This window comes from Leptosomus discolor, chromosome 18, assembly GCF_034619465.1.
Source record: "Leptosomus discolor isolate bLepDis1 chromosome 18, bLepDis1.hap2, whole genome shotgun sequence".
NCBI lineage: Eukaryota > Metazoa > Chordata > Aves > Leptosomiformes > Leptosomidae > Leptosomus > Leptosomus discolor.
In genome coordinates this window covers 12,963,258-12,985,643 of record NC_141408.1, presented here as the reverse complement: position 1 = coordinate 12,985,643, position 22,386 = coordinate 12,963,258, and the positions used below count along the sequence as shown (strand labels likewise).

The 22,386-nt window shown below is 50.4% G+C and overlaps 1 protein-coding gene across 1 annotated transcript in view; it reads left to right on the top strand.

Moving 5' to 3' along the window:
- The first annotated feature begins 273 nt into the window (after positions 1–273).
- The window catches only part of MTMR4 (myotubularin related protein 4), a 28,072-nt gene continuing 5,959 nt past the window's right edge, over positions 274–22,386 (top strand). Inside the window, exons 1-9 of the mRNA XM_086475075.1 lie at positions 274–324; positions 2,763–2,852; positions 6,065–6,181; positions 6,873–6,955; positions 7,173–7,339; positions 8,767–8,863; positions 16,108–16,221; positions 21,608–21,804; positions 22,117–22,245. Coding sequence (XP_086331201.1) covers positions 274–324; positions 2,763–2,852; positions 6,065–6,181; positions 6,873–6,955; positions 7,173–7,339; positions 8,767–8,863; positions 16,108–16,221; positions 21,608–21,804; positions 22,117–22,245 — 1,045 coding nt within the window. The remainder of the gene's footprint in view (positions 325–2,762; positions 2,853–6,064; positions 6,182–6,872; positions 6,956–7,172; positions 7,340–8,766; positions 8,864–16,107; positions 16,222–21,607; positions 21,805–22,116; positions 22,246–22,386) is intronic.

The window sequence follows — 22,386 nt, the reverse complement described above, 5'->3', positions numbered from 1 at the left end:
TAGGTGGAGTCTGGCCGTCCTCCGCCCTCCCTCGCCTCCATTGTCAGCGGCAGCGAGCGGCGGCAGCGGCGGGCACCTGCTGGGGCCGCCGCCGGCGGCAGGGATGCTCCTGCCCTTCGCGGAGGAGCGGGGAGGCCGCGGCCATCCCGCCGCCGCCGTGTCGGAGCCGCTGCCGGCGGCAGCAGCAGCAGCAGCAGCAGCAGCAGCAGCAGCGAAGGGCCGGAGGAAGGAGATGCTGCTTGTGCCTGCCCGGCCCAGCTGCCGCCTCGGGAAATGAACATGAGTCTGCCAGGCCGCGTCTCCTGCTCCATGCTCAACTGCTTTGTAAGTGCTGCCTTTTCTTTTTTTATTATCCCCATCCTCTCCTTTTTTTTTTTTTTTTTAAATTTTTTTTTTTTTTTTTTTTCCTCCTCCCCTCCTGTAAACCAGCTTCTCCCTCCAGCTCCCGATGCTGAGCTGGCTGCCCCAGGTCAGGCCTGTCCTTGAGGATCCTCCTGCCCTGGAGCTGCGTGGCCTGGCGTGCTGCCTGCCCCCCCCCCCCCTCGCTCCCCAGGCCCTGCAAAGGGGGATCCCCTTCTCCTCCTTCCCGCAGGCCGCCGGAGGACACCGCGGCCCCTGTTGCTGCTGTGATGCTGCCCTGCCCCGGGCCCAAGGGCACAGCAGCGCCGGGCACCGTGGGTTGAGTGGGCTGGAAGGTCCCCACGCAGGCTCCGGCTGGTCCTTGCCTAGAGCTGGAAAATTACCGTGTGAGAGCAGGCGACCCCAGGGGAGCTCTGCGCTCCCCGCCGTGGCTGCGGCGCCTGAGGCAGGGGTGTGCAAGACCCCCCTCCTGTGCTGATGCTGCAAGGGTGGTGGTGTAGTGGGAGGGGGTCCTGAGCTCTGCGTCTTTCATACCTTTGGGGAAAGGAGTTTTCTGGCACAGAGATCTGATGCCCCTTCCTGCAGAACCCCCCCACCCACAAGAAGGACTCGTGGCCAGTAGGGCTCTGAGGGCTTCAGGAGACCGTGAGGAGCGTGGGGTCCTGAGCCCCTCGCCCTGCTGGTACCCCAGGACGTGGCTGTGGCAGGAGGAGATGCTCAGCCTCCCGCCTGTCCCATGCTGGAGGTGAGGAAGGACTCAAGGACACCCAGGCTGGTGGAGAGCTTGGGCTGCCCTGTTCCAGTTCCTGCTGCTCGCTGGGATTTCTTTGCAAGCTGCAAAGTGGCGATGGGAGAGGAGCTCTGCTCCCCGGGTGCCACGCCGGCACGGAGGCACGCACCTTTCCTTTGTGCTCTCCTGGGCTAACGCCTCGACATCGGAGCGAGCTGCTGGCAGGAGAGGCCCCCGACCCCCCCCCCCCCCGCCATGGTCTCCAGTACCCAGCGGCTGCTGCAGCAGGTGCTGTGCCCTGTGTCCCTCGCAGCCTCACGCAGGGACCTGGCGAGTGGGTGAGGAGGGGCAGTGCCTTTGCCTCCAGCTGGGGTTGGTGCTGAGTTTTATGCCAGCGTGTGCATAGGTACCTCTGGACCCAGGGAGGAGGTGGGCTGTGTGGCTGCCCCAGTCTGAGGTCCAGGGAGCGCTTCAGGCCGGGTCATACCTGTGGGCTTGAGCAGCTGTCAGCAACATAAGGGGGGATTCAGCATCATTTTGAACATAACCAAGCCAAAAGGGTTGGGTTCTTGTTTCTTCAGATTGAAATTCGGGGTTCTGGCTTAGATGACTTACCCAGAAAGATATTTAATTTTAAAATATTATTTAGTGCTTGCAGAATAGAGTATTTCCTAGTAAATGCTGGAGCCTAGAGGAGCTGTAGTTAGAGAGCAAGAGGCATTCTGAAGAAAACATTCCCACGCCAAGTACACGTGGAATTACCACCATCCTGGGCTCCCAGCAGTGAGCATCTTCAGCTGAGCGTCTGGGTGGTGCTTGTTTGTACAGCAGGCGGTGGTATGAGAGTGTGGGGTGAGGGCTGGTGAAAACTGGGATTGAGATTTCATGAGTGACTGGAGATTCACAGGTCCCCAGCTGAGATACTTTCCACTTTTCCAAGGACTGTGCGTGCAGGCTCTGTGTTCTCTCAAGCCGCTCCTCTGAGGCCTCCGTGGGCTTTCCAGGGTGTCTGTCTGAGCAGGGTGGACACATTCTGCTGCCCTGAGGATGAATGCCTTGCTTGGGTGCTGTCACCCGTCAGTAACGCACGTTGTGAATGGGGTGCACTTGGAGACAGTTGTTACAGGGTTACGTTTCACACTTGCATATTCTCCTCGAAAAGCTTTGAGCTCTTCCCAGCTTTCTTTGGGCTGAGAGTGAAAATGAAAACTCCCAAAAGAAAGCAGTCCTTACAGCCCGAAGAGGAGGAAGAGGAGGTCGAAGCTGGACTGTAGATGGAAACTGTCACGGTGTTTCTGCTGTGGTGCTGTAGTGAAGATAATGGGGTAATATTTGATGTGGCAAATTATTATCATATCAGTCCGAGATCCTGTGTGTGGTCCAGGTGTATCTGCTTGGCTTTCCAAATGCCACGTGGTTGGAAGAAGAGGGGACTTGGAGACCTGCTTCAGTCTTTCAGTGTGCTGTTGGTCTTCTGCAACAGCCAGAGGAACTGCTGGGGTCCTGCAGTGCAGAGAGCATGGTCTGGAGGAGAACAGACATTTCTATGTACAGGTCCAGGGCATCCCCAAGGTATTGGGGTGCCAAGAGTATCCAGCAGCTTCTATTTTCAGCTTTTTGTAACACGTGCTGGCTGGGCCCTGTCACAATGTGTGTTTTGTTTGCAATGCAGGGTGAGGAAGGCCCTCCCAGTTTGGAGTATATCCAGGCCAAGGACTTGTTCCCCCCGAAAGAGCTTGTAAAGGAGGAAGAGTCGTTGCAGGTAAGGAAGTAAGAAAACCGAAGCAGCTTCGGGATGTGTCAGGCTCGACTCCGGTAGTGTAAAACCTGAGAGCGGTTCTCCAGCCCGGGACACGTTCTGGAGGCCACGGGCTGGCCGGTGCTGTCGGTCACATTTGGACCTGCGGGTCCTTCCGCGGGCGTGGAGGCTGCTGACGGCGGTTCTCTACGCCCTGGCCCTGCCTTCCCGGTCCTGCCCAGACGCTGCCATTTGTACAGTGTCGCATCTGCCGCCTGGAAGTACGGCTGGAGCGTCCTGGGTATTCCCTGTCCTCCGCCTGTGCTGACGGTGGGAAATCGTGGCGCTGCCCGCGTGGCGCTCTGCAGCAGGTCGACCCTCTGGGACAGGTCCAATATCAGGGCTAGGCTGCGCTCTGCGTAACCACAGCGTGCAATTGCAATGGCTGATCTGGCCCTAGTGCACGTTGTTCCTGGCATTTTCCTGCTGCAGAGCTGTCGGGAAGAGAAACTTCCATATGGTGCCAGCCTCCTGCTGCAGAAGGGCCTTGAAGGAGACCCAGGTGCTGTTGTTGCTCTGCAGCAAGGGCAGTATCTCCATGGTGGGAGCCAAAGCCTCACGGTGTTTGTCCCTTCCTTTAACATAGTCCGTTGCCACCTTGTCCCAGTGCTCACCATCCTCCTCCCATAGCTGGAGCCAGGCTCTCGTTGGGTGTTCTCACTGCTGCCGCAGTATTTGAGTTTGCTCTGTGGTTGGCATCGGCTTGGTAAACGGTGCTGTTAAAGCAAGGACTGAAATGTGGCAACGGGAGGATTGACTTGAAGGAGCAAACGTGGGCTGAGGAGTTGCACAGGGCGAGGCTGCAGGTCTGTGGCCTGCAGGAGGTGAAGCTGCTGAGGCGAGCCTGAGCTGAGACTACCTGGAGAAGTGCAGAATCTGCTTTAGTCTTCACGTGGAGGGGCTGTAAAGTTCACCCCTCCCAAAGGGTAATTTGTGTTCAGTCAGTTGTTATTCTCTTAGTGTAAAGTGAAGTCTAAAGGACACTATCGGCGTGATAGCAAGCTGTATTCAGGCACCTGTCAGTTTATTCCAGGATTTCCCTCTGTCAGTTCTTACAGTTTTACCATCCCGTTTCTAATCTGTCTCCCTTCTGTTGCTGTGTGAAAGAGCCACGTAAGCAGAAGAAACACGTGCCAACTAAAAACAGCTCTGGCAAGCATGCATAAATAAACTAAGTATATTCTCTTAATGTCAAATAATTAACATTTTTAAAGTGTATTCAGACAGATGCCAGTCTAAGGTTGTTATTTTTGTACAAGTAACTTGGGAAGGGAGAAGTTGTTCGTACAATTGTCACTTGCACATGAAGTCTGAAATCCAGGAAACTCAGTTTTTGGGGCAGCATATACCCAAGCCGTAGAAACAGCTTAGAAATAAAGATGAGGTGGTCTGACTTGTACTGATTACAGTGCAGTGAATTGTTTCGTCAAATGCCCTGTCTGGCAAGTAAAAGGCGCCTGGCTGAAATGATAGATGTTCGTGACATTTTTTGCATAACCGGTGACCAACTTCACCTGGTGTAGGTGGCGTTCAGGGAACAATGAGGAGTCTACTTAGCTAAGGAAAAAGGGGCCTGGTGAATTTTAGGCGGTTCTGCCTTCTTTTCTTTTTCATACATGAAAAGACAAGACAAACTTGGCCATCTGCCAGGATCCCTTGTTTTAAAAATAGCTGATAGGGAAAAATAGAAAGACACTTGATTATCTGGATTTAAAAAAAAAAAAAAAAATCTAATACAGGTAACTTTAATCACAGAATGGTTTGGGTTGGAAGGGACCTTAAAGATCATCCAGTTCCAACCCCCTGCCCTGGGCAGGGACACCTTCCACCAGAGCAGGTCACTCCCAGCCCCATCCAGCCTGGCCTTGAGCACTGCCAGGGAGGGGGCAGCCACGGCTTCTCTGGGCAGCCTGTGCCAGGGCCTCTCCACCCTCACAGCAAAGAACTTCTTCCCAATATCTAATCTAAATCTCCCATGAGGGGAATTTGTTACCTATCACTGCACTCCCAGATAAAGAGTCCCTCCCCACCCCTCCTGCAGCCCCCTCTCAGCACTGGAAAGCCACTGTAAGGTCTCCCCGGAGCCTTCTCTTCTCCAGGCTGAACAACCCCAGCTCTCTCAGCCTGTCCTCATCGGGGAGGGAGGTGCTCCAGCCCCCTGAACATCTTCATGGCCTCCTCTGGACACTGTCCAACAGGTCCATGTCCTCCTTACGCTGGGCACCCCAGAGCTGAACACAGGACTGCAGGTGGGGTCTCACCAGAGCAGAGCAGAGAGGGAGAACCACCTGCTGGTCACGCTTCTTTTAGTGCAGCCCAGGATACGGTTGGCTTTTGGAGCTGTGGGCGCACATGACTGTGTCTTGTTGAGCTTCTGGTTGACCAGCAACCGTAAGTTCTTCTCCACTGGGCTGCTGTGGATCCACTCGTCGCCCAGCCTGTATTTGTGCTTAGGATTGCTCAACCCCTGTGCAGGACCTTGTACTTGGCCTTGTTGAACTTGAATGAGGTTTCCTCAGTCATATAAATAACTATAGATAGAGGTTCCCTCAGAGCCTTGCTAGCAGAAATTGGGCAAAACTTTGATTCATTTACTTACCTGGATTGGTACCAGTGAGTCTCGCAGTGCTGCAAAGAGCCCCCTTCATTTAAATGATGCGGCAGGATCATGTCTGCGACACTCTGCCTTGGGGCGGAGGACTCTGATCGTATCAGGCTCTGCCTGGAGCTGTGCAGAGCACTCCCCAGCTCGTGTCAGAGCTGTGCCTGAGGTTGGTGTCCTTTGTCATGCCACTTGCACCAGGGCTGCGTTTACCCTCTCTGAAAAGCGAGGACCGGTAAATCCCTCTGTCTCCTTGCAACACCCTCGCTGGCAGGTGCCCACAGTTGGTGTCTAACGTTCACGGTCACCCCTCACCTCTGCAAGTAATTACCCATCAGGAGGTGCTCAGTGGCTCCTGGGGCATCCTTGGAAGAAGATCCATCCGGTGGGGCTGGGCAGCGGGTACCAGTGCTGTTTCGTGCTGTTGTCTGCTCTCCGTGCACGACGAGCGCGTTGCTGTGAGTGATTTCCTGCAGGAGATGCACTGCAGAGGCAGCGGGAAGAGTGGCTCTTGGCATTTAGGGAGCACAAAGTACTCTGCATTTGTCTTGAATTAGTGATGTCTCCCTTCCAGGTCCCATTCACTGTGTTGCAGGGTGAGGGAGTGGAGTATCTTGGCCATGCAAACGATGCTGTGATCGCCATCTCCAACTACCGGCTTCATATCAAATTCAAGGATTCTGTGATCAATGTAAGTCTGGATCTGCCTGTTCCTGCTGCCATCATCTCTCACAGTACTTTGGGGGCGAGGTGTGGGCCAGAAGCCATTTCTGTGGTCTGTGGCATGGGAACTGTGTCTCTTGAAGGATGCCAGGCCTGACGCTGTCTGTAGTTACTGCAGGTCTTGCAGTTGCTGTTTTGCTGCTGCATTTTGGTGTGTGGATGGGGTTTTCCTTCGGATAATAATTAGGTCTTTCCCTTGCTGTTCTCTTTTAAATTCAAGCATTAAACTTGACAGTTTTAAGACTGTTAAGGTCTCTTGCGGGCCAGTTTTGATGAGTTTTCTCCTACTTGCAGACCAGCAACCAAGAGTCAGACAGTGGGAGCCTGAGGCTTTCTGTCACTGTCTTGACTTGCTAACCTTTATTGCAGCTTTTGTTTGGCTCAGCTACCTGTGCTTGTCTGGATGCAATTTAGTCGGTAGCTGGCCCCGGGTGGGAGACTATGCAGGGACAGAATAGAAATCAGAATAGCAGTGGTTGAAGGAGGCTCTACGCTGAGTCATGAAGCTTCATAAACCTCAGAGTGGGTTTGCATTTTGAACGAGAAGCTCATGACTGTTGATAGAGCCGTGACTGTGCGTGATGGGCCTGCGGGCAAGGCTGCTCTGTCTGCTGTGTGATGTGGTATGTCTTGTCATGCCCTACATCTGTTCCTCGTAGGTGCCTTTGAGGATGATGGAAAGTGTGGAGTGTCGGGATATGTTCCAGCTTCACATCGTCTGCAAGGACTCCAAAGTGATCAGGTATCCCTTTGGTTGTTGTGCTGTAGAGGCCCCTGCGGGCCGGGTGGCCACGGTCAGCTCTGGTGTCTCCCTGTGTGCGGCCATTGGAACCGAGCTGTTCCCGGCCAAGGCTACTAAGACTTGGTGCTTTGGTCCTTTTCCTGGTTAAGTGGAGCAGAGCTCCCTGCCTGTGTAGGATGAACGTACCCACTGAGGATGATTTGCATTTGGGTTGTAGGTGCCATTTTTCCACCTTTAAGCAGTGCCAGGAGTGGCTAAAGAGGCTAACTCGAGCCATTGCCCGCCCTGCTAAGCCTGAGGACCTCTTTGCGTTTGCCTACCATGCGTGGTGCTTAGGAGTCTGTGTTGATGAGGAGGATCAACATGCACATCTCTGCCGTCCAGGTAAGCTGCTGGCCTGTCCCCTTCCTGCTCCTCTGTCCAGAAGCACTGCAGTGCAATTCGAGCAGTTGCTCCTAAACTGATGTCTGGCTCTGTCTGAAGCTCTGCTGTAGCCATAGCCCCAGTTCATCTTGCTGAGGGGCATCCTGTACCTGGCCTAAAGATCCAGCTGATGGCCAGATGTGGCTGGATAACAAGCGCAGTAAAAGGAATGATAGTCATAAGCACAATGAGGAGCATTCTGAGCCAGCCACACATAAGCAGCTTTTCCCTTTTTCCTTGTGAATGAAGAAAACATCCTGTGATTTAGTACTCTCATCATGATGATGGAGAGCTCCAGCAGCCTTGTTCCTGGATAGTAAACATTGTCGGCTCTGAGGCAGCATAATTAATATGAGTCCATCTGCATCTCTTCACCAACACCTAGAAATGCTGTGGTATTCCCATGATCAGGTCTGTGGAGCTGTCTTGCTCATCCTTACGCAGGCACAAATAAGATGGTTAAATCCATAAAGAGAAAACCAGAGCTCTGATGGTGCCCTCGTGTGGATTGGGAGTTTCCCTTCTCTGGGAACACAAAGTTCATTTGCAGTTGCTTTGTCTTTTACCAGCTTCATCACGAATAAAAGGGTATTAAAATGAGGGACAACCCTGGCTTTAGACTTAAAAATGTGCTGATGCTACAGGAGAGACGCAGTAGCCTGAATGAAATGTCCAAACACAGGTTGGGATGGAGGGATGGGATTGAATAGTTTAGCTGAAAGAGGTATCAAAAAGAAGCCGACAAAGGAAAGGTAAACTATGTGTTCTTATCTTACCATGTCCCAAACACCAGCAGCTGGGAAATACCTGCTGTCTTTCCTTTAGAGAAAGGGCTGTTCTCTAGTATAAACAAACTTACCTGTGGAAGTCGTTGCTGCAGGATATGAATGAGGTGAAGCGCTTTGCAGTATTTATTTATTAACAAGACTTGACACTGGAGCAACAAAGGCACCCAGGATTTATAAGGAGGGGCTAAAACGTAAGAGAGCAAACCCTGAGTCACCCTCAGAGAGCAGTCTGGAAGAAGGAACTGCCTGGGGTGGGTGCTCAGTACTCCTCTGCTATGGGGTTCCTGCCATCCCCTTTGGAAGCCATCTCTGTCAGAAGGGCCAAAGTGGATTAAATTAACACACACGTACACAGAGATGTGAGAAGGCTGGTTCCATGCTGCTCTGTGCCCTGAGAGGTGATCTGACTTGACAAAATAAGCAGAGGAACCCCCATGAGGGACAAGTCTCTTTGGCTTCTGAAGCAAGATCCCTGCCATCCAGCTGTCCTGTAGCTTCTCTCCAGCCTATGACAGTTGCTGTGGAGCTGCCTCTTAACATGTTTAGCTTTCATCCAGTCTGCTTAGCTGTCCGTAAATGCCCTGTGCTCTGTTCTTCCAGGAGACCATGTGAAATACCGATTTGAGATGGAGCTGGTGAGGATGGGCTTTGACTTGCAGAACGTCTGGCGCGTCTCTGACATCAACAACAATTACAAGTGAGTGTTTCACCACCAGGCTCTCCCCACTCTCCTGTTTCTTCACCTTCTTCCCTTTGCAATGCCTGTGCGGAGCAGTGGGTGAGTCAGGCTCCAGCTAATCCTCCTTCCTGGCCTTGATAACCCTCAGGCAGATCAGATTGGCATATGAGCCGGATCCCCTTTCTTTCCACCTTTCACATCGTGGAATTGAAGAAGGAATACAGCCCGCACATCAGAGCTAGCAGCAATTGCAAATGCTGACTCAGGTGGTTTATAATGTGGTGGCCATGATTCATCCTTGAGGACTTTCAGGAGTCTTGGAAGGGAACCGTCCACTGTAGGGTTGCCTTTCTGGTCAGTCATTCTCTCGAAAATGCTCGTGCCGTTTGAAATGAAAACCACAAAGTTTTCAGGCAGCTGTTCAGCTCTGAGAAACTGGGGATGAGCCAGCGGAGGGCTGTCAGGATGCTCAGAAGTCTGCGGAATGAGCGAGACTTGTTCGGTCTGGGGCAGGAGAGGCTAAAGGGTGATCTGCCTGCAGCCTGCAGCTGCTGGGAGGGCATTTACTGAGGGGATGGAGGGAAACTCTTCTGACAGTGGCAGGTGACTGCACAAGAGGCAACAGCCATAAGGTGCAGCTTGGGAGGTTCAGACTGGACATGGGATGAAAAACCAATCGTTCCCCAGGAGCGTGGTGCCGCAGTGGGGCAGATCCCCAGAGAGCTGGGGATTCTCCATGATGACAGCGTTTCAAGCGTTGGAGGTGGTCCCCTGTGCGTGGGAGGTTGGAGCAGAGATCTCTAGAAGGTCTTTTCCCACCAGCATGTCAGTGATTCCAGGCTGTCGTCTTCTCCCGGAGAAGAGTACAGGAGCTCTTGGGGAAGCCCTGCTGCATTTGTTGCAGCAGATGGCATTAAGCCAACAGGATTTTATTAAGCTTTGTCAGACATACTCGTTTCTGCATTCCCTGTAATCCTTTTCTTCAAATGACCAGTATCCCTCAGTCTTTTCTCCATGTCTCAGCCAGTAAAGGCATCCTCATCACCAATATATCCGACAGTTCCAGGTCACCGGTTTCTTGGGGAGACCATGAGAAGCCTCGGGCACACTGGCCTGGGGAAATCCCAGTGGAGTTTTGCAGGTTGCTGCCTGTTCTCTTCTCTCTCCCTCGAGAATCCAGGCAGCAAGCACTAGATTTGGGTGTTGATTTCATTTCTGCTTGGCCACACTGACCACATCGTTGCTTTTGGATTGTTCACATGACTTTGGTGGCATTTACGCAGTTTCTCCAAGGATGTCAAATAAAAATTGTTTTCCTGAACTGCTCAGTTTTGGAGTGCGTAACCCGTCGGTCCCTGCCCTAGGTAGAGCCTCTGCACATCTTTGAGAGCAGTCAGGCTTCCTCCACTGCTAGATTTTGGGATGTGATTCCCTCTGACTGTTTCAGAAAGTTCAACTTGGATTGACCATCTGTGATTCACTCCCTGGCCAGTAATACACAGCAACAAGCCAACTTCTCTAAAGACAGATGTTCTATTTCCAACCCAACCAAGGAAGGACGAACTTGAAACGAACCTCAGCAAGCTGGGTGCAGGCCTGGTTTTGCTTTCCTCCATCCGTGGAGTTCCTACCTGGGGATCCTGGCAGGTCACAGCTTCCTGCAGACACCCAGATCTCAAAGGTGGTGTAATTTGCTTGTGCAACGCAGAAACCGGTTCTCTCTTGCTGCTGTGGGGAGTGTGTCTTTAAATCCTGCCTTGGCTTTTGAACATTACCACCTGCCTCTATTCACAGGAATCAGGTTACTTTTTAACCATTTATAGTTATTTTATCTTTTATTTCCCAGCATTGGCGCAACAGTGTTGTTAGAGACAGGATACTCCAAGGTAATGGCTTTGTTCGTCGTCTTTCAAGTCTATTCCGAGATGTCCTTATCTGCAAACTATTATTTTCTTCCTGGCGACAGCCATCATAAAATTAAAGCAATACAAACATATAACCACCAGTCCTTCAGTCTTGATAAAAGTGTACTATTTCAGCATACAATGATAATAAAATTATTACATGATCTCTGCATGGCTCTCACCTCTTCAGTGGTCTGTATACCCGGAGAAAATGGACGTATCCTGGTGTTCCCCATCTGTCTGAGATGGGAGTTGCTTCCTATCAGCCTGAATGCTGGTGGGTTTGGTGCACGTGCAGTTCCTTCAAAAAGGCAAAAAACATTCGCCTTTCCTCCGGTCTTGATGCTTGTTTTCAGCTTTGATCTTTTGTGGGGTTTTTATTTTTGACTTTATGAGGGAAAAGCTGTCTGGAGTTCTGTGTTACTGGTTTGGACGGCTGATGTTTCCTACTCGTTTCTGTTGACTGCTCTTAATTCATGTTTCGTCATGTTTTGTTACAATTCTCTACACATTTTAATACTATCCTTCACTTTTATTGGAAAAGTGATAATTAGTGTTCTTTCTTGTATTTGCCATGTGAACATGTAGTCAGTGAGTCTACAGAGACCGTTAGCGATGAACCCCGTGTTTTTGCATCCTGCGAGGGCGGATCTCGCTCGCTGGACTGGCTGCTACCGTCGTGGTGAGACCACGCTTCGTCGGTCCTTGTCCGTAGGTGTGACTTGTGCCAACGTACGCGTTCGTGGTGTTACAACCACCTTTTTCGGGGATCAAATCTCAGTTTCATCCTGTGTTCTGGGTCAGCGTGGTGCCAGGGGAGCTTCAGGCCACCCCTCCGTGACCCGTGTCGCTTCGCTGTTCGTCTCTTTTCTACGTGACACGTGAGCATCTTCCACAACAGAGGGACAAGCATGGTTCCCCTCAGGACTCCCTTTGTTGTGAAAAATAACCCTTGAAGTTCTGTGTGATTTCTTGTCTTTTCAAGAGTTACTGTTTCACAAGAGGAGCTTCCTTCAGGTCTTTGCTGAGCCACCTGTAAAAACCAAAAAACCCCACAAACAAACAAAAAAACCCCCTTTTTGAAAACCCAAGTCTGGTCAGCCCCACGCGCTGCATCTGCTTGTTCAGTGATGTTTCCAGCAAACTCTGCGTAGGTGATGCGCGGCCTCCCCCCACGGAGGCTGTGTCCACCCTTTCCAAGTGCATCGCCTTTACCCTCGCACCAACTGCGACAATCCGTTGCTTTGCACAACAGTCAGACTCCGGTGGTTTCCCAGGTTCGCCCCAGAGACCTTTTTTTTTTTTTTTTACAAAATCGATGCTGTGTTTGCCACCGTTCGTTCCTCTGGCTCCCGAGCCAAGGTAAGCAGTAGCCTCCACATCCCTGTTAATCATTCACCTGGTGCGCATTTGGGTCACTGTAGAAATGTTGAGCATTATCTAGTCCTGGTGATTAGTTACTTCTCGTTCTTGGCAGCTTGTTCTAAAACTTCTCCTGCAGAAGTTTCCACGTTAATCTCTCCTTGTGCCTTGTCCGTTGGGAAACAGGGTCTGGCGGCTTCTTCCTGGGCTCTTCTGCTGAACACCAACACGGAGAGTTTTGGTTTTCTGCTGTGACCTTGCTGATCTGTTAGGCTTTCAATTTTGGTAGCAGGCTGGTACCCACAAGGTGTTTGAAAAAGGTCTTCAGAGTTTTAATTTTTTAACAGGTCATTTCTCAAAAACTACACGTGTCTCATTTACTGGTTTGGGGTTTGTTTGTTTGTTTTTTTAATTCAGGTGCACATTTGGCCTTTCATGTCCTTTGGAAACATTTCCCCTCTTTGAAGGGTGTCCTTTTATTTCTAAAATCCTTTTGTTCACTGTTTAACTCTGCTAGCTCTTTGTGTTCTTTTGGATGCGTTTTATATTACCATTGGAAGCGTGTTTAAATAACCATCGCATCACCTGCAAGCTGCTTCCCCCTCCCTTTTCTGAAACTCATTGTTGCTGTCGTGGGAGGCTTAACCCCTCTAAAAATATTGTTGAGTTTTACTGTGTGATGAGTACTGTAACAAAGTGATTTTTCAGTTACTCTACTTTGGAGCAGCTTGGGACCAAAGGAAGAGTTATGTACTTTTGTATTATTTCGCTGGTAGCACCAAGAAGCCACTGATCACGTCTATAAATGTCACCTTAGTCTTGTGCGTTATCGTGATGCTTGTGTGTTTTTTTGTGGAAGCAACACAAGTCTCCCGTGGCAATTTCTGCCTTCGCAGCCTTTCTGCATCTCTTCCAGCCTTTCGTGGGTGCCGTTACGGTCGCTCCAGTGGTTGGTAGTGTAGCCTCAATGCTCTCCTGTTTCTCTTTAGGCTTGGGATTTGAGTCCGTGCACATTCTGCATTGCTTGTGGGTGCTGGTAAATCTTAGCCTCACGCTTTTACCTTCATGTTTTCCTGGAACATGCCACACTTTGTTCGCTAGCTACTTGTTTTGGTCTTCCTACAGAGCTTGTATGCTGAAATTTAGGGTACCACTAATAATCTTCCTTGTGTCGAGTTTATAAGATGCTGCTAAGCCAACATACTTATTTATCCTGGCTTTTCAGTTCCTCTCTTTTTTTGGAATTCTAGCCTAGAAGCACAGGTTGGTCTGTCTTGACTTCATTGCCTGTTTTTATGCACCCTGCTTAAATGTGCCTTTAGTTGTTGGGGCTGTCCTTGTCCTGTTTCATACCTGAATTTTACCGATTTGTGTTGCACTGTTTTCCTAAGGCTACAGAGTTTTCGTGACTTAACTCTTAGAAGATATGCTCCTGAACCTCTCCTGTACTGACTCTCCCCAATATTTAGTTTAAGACATCTGCTGTAACGTTTCATCTGAAGTGCCGGGACACTGATTCTCTTTTCATTTTGATGAAGCCCATTCTTGTGTAGACTCAGCTATTCCAAAAGTTCCTCCAGGTCTTAACAGGTGCTAACCCTCTTCCACATACTTTTAATCTCACTCACACTTCAGTGTTTCTCTGATCTCCTGACCAACTTTAGGCGTGGAATCTGAAGCATTTCAGAGATGTCCAAGCCTAGACATCCTACCACAGACATCCTGGTCTTCAGTTACTTACGTGACAGCTTTAATTTTGCTTCTTGGATTCCTCTTTCTCACCCTGTTTTTATCCCGTGGAACAACCTTGCCTTCTGCCTGGGGCTTTCTGAGCAGCTGTCTAGACACTGTGTGAAGGGCCGTCTCCTAACGTGGCAGGCAGTTCCTCGCTAGCACCACAAACTAAATAATGCTAAGTGCTGTATTGCGCCTGTTGCCATCAGCTGGGATAGCCTGGACTGGGGAACACCAGGCCACCCTCTGGAGCTTACCAGCTGCATAGTTTGACCCCCCTCAGTTTCCTTCCCATCTGCCCTGAAACATTCCTTCTAAATGATGTGGGTTGTAGCCCAGGGCTAGAGCTGCTCTTTGATGTCCCTTGCCTTGGCTACCGGAGCTCAGCTCCTCCAGGCAGGGCTTTGGCTCTGCAGCCCACGACCTGCCCTGCGTGCGGGCAGTGGGGGCAGGATGGTGGCTGCAGCCACCAGGAAGCCCCTGCGCTCGTGGATTTTTATCTGGGCTTTCTTTCACTCGTATCGCTCGCTCCTCTTCCCCCCTCCCAGCGCGCTAGTTGGCTTTCCCCCTCTTTCCCGTGGATCCCCTCCTGCCCTGCTGATAGACCTACTCGCAGCTGGGTTTTTAACGTTTTTCTTGGGACTTGAGCATTTGCCGTCTTGTTGCTTCTTCCCGTCTCCCCCAACCGAATTTCAGCCGAACTGCTTTACACGTCGGGTTCGTTCAGGGGTGGGTCTCCTTCGGGACCGCAGCTCCGCTCGGTGAAGAGCTGGGTCCCCCTGCTGTTGGCTCTGCACGCTGGCCAGTTTCTTCCCCAGGGAAGCGGATCGGTAGGGACTTGCCCGTCACCTTCCTCTCACTGCTGGCATGTGTTCAGATGCGTATGAGGAATCTGATTTCAGGCACACCCCCCCCCAACCAAGATATTCTTTTAGATCTTCTCATGTCATTTTGTTATAGCTGTCACGGTTTGAGGCTGGGCCGGCCACTAACGAATGACAGACGCTTTCTACTAACCCCTCTCCCCTCCCAAAAGGGAAAAGGAGAGAGAACAAGGGAGAGAGACTTTACGATTTGGAAAAGAAAACTAAAACAGCTTTAATGGAACAATAACAATAAAAGAAAAGATAATAATAAGAATAAGGAAAAAAATGAAATATATACAATATATACAAATATATACAAAACCAATACCGAACCCAACTCCCCCCACCCTGATGACAATACGTCACCACCACACCGCAGGGCTGGCACTGGGGCAGTCCAAGGCTGGACTGGGCAGCAGACAGTGATGGGATACAGGAGCTGGACTCAGGCACTGGATTCAGGGATGCACGGATCAGTCCTCCTCAGATGTTGGCCATCGAAGAAGAGCGAAAAAGGGGCGAGACCCTCGTGATCTCTCAGCTTTATACTGAACATGACGTCTATGGGATGGAATACTCTGTTGGTCAGGTTTGGGTCACCTGTCCAGTTCACTTCTCCCTGTAGGTGCGACTCTTTTCACTCCTGGCACCCCAACACGCAGTACCAGATTTAGCAGTGACCTTGGTCGCCATAAGAACAAGTCTAAGCCAGGGCCTCTCTGCATCCCATCCCTTGGTACGAACTATAAACACCAGGCCTTATCACTGCTAGGAGCAGTCACTGTCTGGAAAAACAGGCTGCTGTTTCAGAAAATGCTGTTAGTTAAAGGAGACTTAACTGAAAAGTTAAAAGCACTAAAACAGAATTAGTTCTGATTTAGCCCAAACCAGGACAATAGCATACACCAAATCACCGTCGCCATCTTTCTGGGCAGAGTTATGTCCTCCTTGCAGAGAAATGTGTAAAGCTCATCAGTGGTGACCTGTTTTCTGCAGGGCAGAAAGCGGCAGATCGTCCCGTACGAGAAGCTCTGTGTGTCTCTGCGTTTGCAAGTGCCGCAAGAAAACCAAAACCCCACATCAATTGATGACTGTTACCCTAAACCCTCATGAATTCTCAAATCCAGAGGCATCCTTGGGAAGCCCTGGGCCCAGAGGCGAGGCTTGAGGTGAAAGGAGGTTGTCTTCTCTCAGCTGATTCCTGACAGCATTTTTTGGGTCGCTTTTCCCACATTGAGGCTGTACTGAGACAGATATGATGAGGAAGAGCCAAAGTCCTGTGTGCTGAGTTTGGGGAAACATGAACCGCTCCTGCCCTTTCTCTGCACAGCTTCTCTGGGGCAGGTTTTTGATTGCCAAGTCCTCATCTTGCCTTTCTGCTTTCTTTTTTGTCCAGGCTTTGTTCCAGTTATCCCCAGAAGCTGCTGGTCCCTGTCTGGATCACCGATAAGGAGCTTGAGAACGTGGCTTCGTTTAGGTCGTGGAAAAGGATCCCTGTGGTGGTGTACAGGTAAAAGCAAAACCAAACCACTGATTGGTACTTGCCTAGCTGCTACTTTGAAAAGTAGAAAGCCTGAAAGAGTAAAAAGCCAAAACGAGCCTGGTGTGTGGCCCTGCTCTCAGCTAGGTGTTCAGGCCTGGACATACCTTTTAATACCCAAGTGCAAATCACTTCTGTTTTGACCAAGTTCTGAGAGTTTGACAACATTTAAGTAATAGAATGAAATCTTTGCATGTGGCTGAACTTTGATTCAGTAGCTGGTAAATATTCCCTGGTCAGCCTTCCAAAAACAATCGACGCAGGAGGTTAGGCAACAAATAAAGCAGGGCTTTTCAAGGTAGGGGGGTGGTTTCCCATTAAACGTGTCTTCTGGGAGACTGACATGTTGGAGACAAATGGGAGGCTGGTTGAATAGGTGCACCCAGCCAGTGTGCGTGTTGTAGAACGTACATTATGGTTTCTAACCTTAGATTCTGTGTTAGCAATTACTAAATCCAAATCTAAAAAGCCGTGACAATACGAGAGCTGCACAACAAAGGACAGCCCTGGGGAGTACAGAAGCCAGGGAACAAAACCAGTGAATTCACGCGTTCCTTAACTCCACATCTTCATGTTACCTGGTTCGCTGTTAGATGCTGGGAAACCACTAATTCTACAGCAGAGTAATAACGAGCGCTGCTTATCGTACGGAGCCTTTCCCTCTTTGTAGCCAAGTCAGCTAAGAAGTTAATTGTATTTGTGATTACTTTTGCTAAAAATGGCCTGGCGTTGGAGACTGTCCCAGTGTGCCTCCCCGCCCGAGGGCAAAGCTGTGTCTTTTTGCTGCTCTGACAATTATTTTGTCCCTTGCTTTATAGTATCACTGTCATGGTACCCAGTAATTTGCAAGGTGAGCTGCAACCCTTTGCAGCCTGGGATCAGATTAGAAGATGCTGACAAGTGATGTTACAAGATGGGACAAGTGCTTGCCCATATGTGTCTCATTTTTCCTGCACTCTTTGGCCTTTGTGCTCAAGATTGAAGTCCTTTGGCCAGGAGGGTCTGTGAGGGTCGTGGCTGCTTCTGGAGTGCCTTGTGCTGTACGGAAGGGGAAGAAGCGAAAAGCCTCGCACTCGAGGACTCCTCCTCACTCGCAGGTCGGGAGAGAACGCACAAGTGCGCTCGGGTGCGTGCACCTCAGGGGCTCTGTAACCGCTGGGCTGCTTGGTAGGCTTCAGAGCTTTTGGAGAACAAGGCTGAAGTCATTGGGTCGCTGTCAGATCTGTAAAACATGACACCAAAGGTACCACGTTACCAGTTTTTCTTTAAAAAAGTGTCATTTCGCTGTTAAGCAAAGCAGAAATTCAGGTCTCCCTCTCCCGAGTCCTCAGTGGAGATGTGCAGGAGGGGTGCAGGAGCCTCCAGGCACACCTCACTTTTGATGCAATGAATTATTTAGCTGACTACAGAGGCAGGCGGGCATTGTACGCCAGCCGCTCCTCGTTGTCGCTCTCTTGTCTACACAGCCACCTTCAGAAGACCTTGGGACCACGTTAGCCAGAGAGCTCCTCGCAGATGCTCAGCGTCACCTTTGCCCGTGTTCGTGCTGCAGCGGCTGTCAGGGAAGCAGCGGGCAAACGGTGGACGTTGCTCCAGCCCCAACGGCTGAGGGCTCGGTCTTGGGCTTTCAGATCGTGCCATAGCGAGCCGGGAGTTTAACCCAGAGACTTGGGGAAGGAAAGCACTTGCATCCAAGCATCTCAGTTGGGAACCTTGAGGCGACTGCTCTGTAAACCCTCTCTCGGCTCTTTCTTGTGTTTTAAGCTAAGCTGCTTGACTTTGCATTGTGGATGAGCGCTCTTAGGGCCAGAAAAATAACAGAGAGGGGACTTGAGAGATATTAGTTGATGCTTTCTGGTTGATTGTTATGGGTTAAGTGGCGTGTCCTAACAGCATCAGATGTGCTCTGAATGAATCTGGGAGTAAAAGCTCAACTGGTAAACTACAAAGGCACCTCATACTCCAGCTTTAGATTCTGACTTGAGAGTCATTAAGACTAAACTGAGGATCCCTAAGAAATAATTTTGTTCACCTAAGTTAAAACACTGTGGCACCTTTTGCCATTCCAGCTTCAAGAAGGGAGCTTTTTGTCCTTTGAGGAAAACCTCCACAAAAATCCCCAGTAAGAAAAGACCTGAAATACTTCATAGGCTTATGCTGGGGAAATTTGCAGGAGAGCACAAAGTCAAGGTATCTGCGCTCCCCTGAGCCGGGAAGCTCATTGCAAGCTCAGTTGTGGTTTTGGTTCCTCTGCTGGCACCTGCTGTGCTTTCTGCTTGCTGGTGACTTCATGCTCATCGATGCTGGCCGTATTTCCATGTGTTTATTGACATGTCGCTGTGTCTCTCGAACCTGGCTACCTCAAGGCCAACCTCTGCCCAGGATCTGTGGCAGCGCTCAGAAGTTTGTGCTACCAAGAAGTTTTCTGAATTGAATTTGACTCTGTGGCAACGTTTGTAGTATTGCCTTAGGCAGGCCGCCTCTGACATCGAGGGGCCTACACGGCTGAACTCCTCTTCTACCCTCTGTGCCCCGAAACAGTGCCATCGCATCCGAACAGCCTGTTGGGAGCAGAGCCTGGCACAGCACCTGCACGTCCCAAAAGCATGCTTAGGCGCTGTCTGGGGAAGTGCGGGTTGGCACAGGCCAAAAACTGTGGGTGTGCTAACAAACAAGCTTGGATGATCACAGGCTGGTGCTTAAGTCCACGCCTTGGCTCCGTTTCATTTACTAGTATCAACAAAGCCTTTGCTGCTGTCTCTGTTAACCATTCCTTGAGTGATCCTGGAGACAGGAATAGCTCTCCTGGGAGTGACTGCTCTGTAAGTCACCTTGCGAAACAAAACAGGAGCAAAGAGCACCGAAGGGAAAAAGGACCCCGCGGTATTTTGACTTAGCCCAACGTGAATGTTATTTATTTGGAAGTCTTCAGTTTGAAGTCGTTGTCATTATTACCTATGAGATGTCATTAACGATCCTACATTTCCTGATAAATTGCCTCAGGAGAAGAAGGGTCCGTGTTTTGGAGAAGGAAACCCATTCCTGCAAACTGCAGTAGCTGCTGGTGAGGTACCGTGCCCCGCTGTTGGCGGGAGTTCAGAGCCTCGCCGCCTGTTCTTGGGGTGGTGCCTCACAGCAAACAGCGTGAACAGGCACCGCCATCCTCTGTGGGACAGCACAGCCCCTTTTAGGGTGGCAGCATGAGAGATACACCTTCAAGAGTGCTCCCAGTAGCCCTCACTGGCAGCTAAACAGCCTTTGGGGTGAGGCTCGTGCTAGCGTACCTTAGGATCTCGAGCACTGCGTCCCCTACTTTGCCACCAGCGCAACTTTTGCAGAGGTGCTGAACCACAAATAATAAATGGAAATACTGGAATGTGGTTTGTCAGGAGCTTTATCTACATCTTTGTTCTCACTTCAGCTCGTCTTCAGAGAGGTGCTGCATGGGGGGTGGTGGGGTAGGGAAGGGCGAGCACTGTTGTTGTGAAGAACTGAGGTGCAGGGCTGTCCCGGTGATCATCCTGTCCCCAAGAAGGGCCAGGCACCAGGAGTAGCGCCTCAGGGACTGTAGCAAATGGGACAGGTATGCAGGGGTTCTGGCCTGGTGCATCTTTGGAGCAGCTGGTATCTTGGATGTTCTACAGTGGATATTCAGGAGAGTATGTGATTTTGCTTCACCGTCAGCTGGTAGGCCTACCTTCCACGAATCTTGTGTATTTTGGAACCAGTTTATACTTCCACATTGCACTGTGGCAGTGAGTCCACTGTCTGTTACGTTTGCTGTCCAAAAAATACTTGTTGTTTTTCTTAAATTTATGGCATGACCATTCCAATGCCCATTTGTGTTTGTAGTAGGGAAAAATAAGACTAATCTTCCAAACTCACTTCTTTTATATCATTTGCGACCTTTTGTCATGATGCCTCTCATCCGTTTTTGTTTTTCTGCCATGGTGGGGAGTTGTTTCCTACTTCAGTTGTCCCTGTAGCAAAGCTCTTCTATTCCTCTGATTGTCCTTGCCACCCTTCCTGGAGGTCTGAGTACTACAATATCCTTCTTGAGACGGATTAGTGAGAAATTTGTGTCATTTTGAAGATGTGTAAAAAAGTGATGCCGTAGTATTTTCTGTCTTACTCTTTTTTCTGAATAACAGCTAGCACAGTCTTAACCTTTTTGCTTGTCTTGAGCATGGACCTGAGGCTTCTTGAGAGCTTCACGGTGACTTCAGAGTCTTTGAGATTGGCCACTGCTTTGTGCCAAACTGCTCCATGTCGTAGCTGGAGTTACATTTTGGTCATCTGTAAATACTTTTCATTTATTAATACTAAATTTCATACTCTATTTTTATCACCCAGTATCACGATATCCTTTGCATCTTTTTCCAGACGGCCAGACGTCCTGGATAATCCTCTGTCAGCAGCAACTTTGTCACCTAGTGGTCCATTCCCTTTCCAGGAAATTTGTGAACGACTTGACTAGTCTGTTCATGTGAAAAATGAACACTTCCTACTTCAGCCCTTCTGACAGGTGTCAATAAGCAACAGCCAGGGTAGGGTTCACATTTTAGGGATTGTTAATAAACACCAGCTCAGGCCTCCACCCAGAAACTAACCAGTCTGATGCTGAGCGAGCTAATCTTTCTAACTTAAAAGCAATAAATGGTTTAACAACCGGTACATACTTTAAGGGAGGAAAAAAAAGAAAGAGAATGGGAGAACAGAACAGCATTAAAATAAATAACTGTTACTTTCCCAAAATACAACCGTAATTATTTAAAATTGTCCTCTCTGGTTTAATATATAAATATTTACATATCTATATACAATAAAGATCTATTTCTAGATAGATAATAATATATATTTATATATTGTTGTAAATAAAATATTAAAACAGTGTAGTAGAGTCATGGCTAGAACAACTGGCAGCTTCCCCCTTGCTGCAGAAACTCCCCATTCGGTGGTAGTTGAGCCCCAGGGCGCAGCTGTTGACCCTGGAGGTGACGTCCCACCAGCTGCAGCTGACCCCAGAGCTGCCACCATCCACTGCCACTGGCCGGTCCCAACAGCCACTCCAGCAAACCCTGCAGCGTCCTGCTCCCCTGCAACCTCGTTTTGGCAGCTGGTCCAGCGCCGGGAGCTGCTCCCGTGCTACTCACAGCCGTCCTCTGTTCCTCCCCGCTGCCATGCGAGTGACAGCCTCCGTGTCACTGCTGCCGTTATGGATAAGGGTTCTTTGAAATGCCCTGCCCTGTGCCACTGCTTGTTTTCACCCTGTTGCTCAGGTGCTGACCAAAGGGGAATTTTACTGGGGTGGTTCCTCCCGTCTCGGGGCTTCACTGGGCTCTCGCTTCCTCGGCAGGCACGTGCGCAACGGGGCGGTGATTGCGCGCTGCAGCCAGCCTGAAATCAGCTGGTGGGGCTGGCGGAACGCGGACGACGAGTATCTTGTGACGTCTATTGCCAAAGCCTGTGCCTTGAACCCCGGAGTGAAGGTGCCTGGTGGCGTGCCGCACAGCGGGAGCAGCGACGGCAGCGAGGCCTGCGATGCCGACTTCGGTGAGACGCTTCCTCCCTTCCACGCTCTGCTAAAAGCGTGAATTATTTAGCGCTTCCTACACCCTTCCACTCTGCTAAACACATAAGTTCTTTAGTGCTTCCTACGCCTAAATGTTGCTGCTAACAGGGCTGTGACAGTGCAGGGTTCAAACCCGATATCCAGGTGGATTATCTGGGCCCTGTCACACCTTGACTGCAATGCGTGGGACCGGACTCCGGGCTCGTCCCCGGCCAGTGTTGGGTGGCACTGAAGACCTGTCGTAGGAGGGAGGGAGGTGCTGGGAACTCACTCGGTCCGTGCCATCTCTGCAGACTCGTCCCTGACGGCATGTTCAGGCGTGGAGAGCACAGGAACTCCTCAGAAGCTGCTGATTCTTGATGCCAGGTCCTACACTGCGGCTGTGGCCAACAGAGCAAAGGGAGGTGGCTGCGAATGCGAAGGTAGGAGGGCGAAGCACATCCCAGAGCATCTTCCTCTTGGACCTGCCTTGTCGAGTGGGTCCTAGAGGGCAGCTGGGGGTCAGGGCAGCGTTTTGCTACTCATTCTCTGGGAGCACGTTCCCTTTCTCGCTTGTGCAGAGC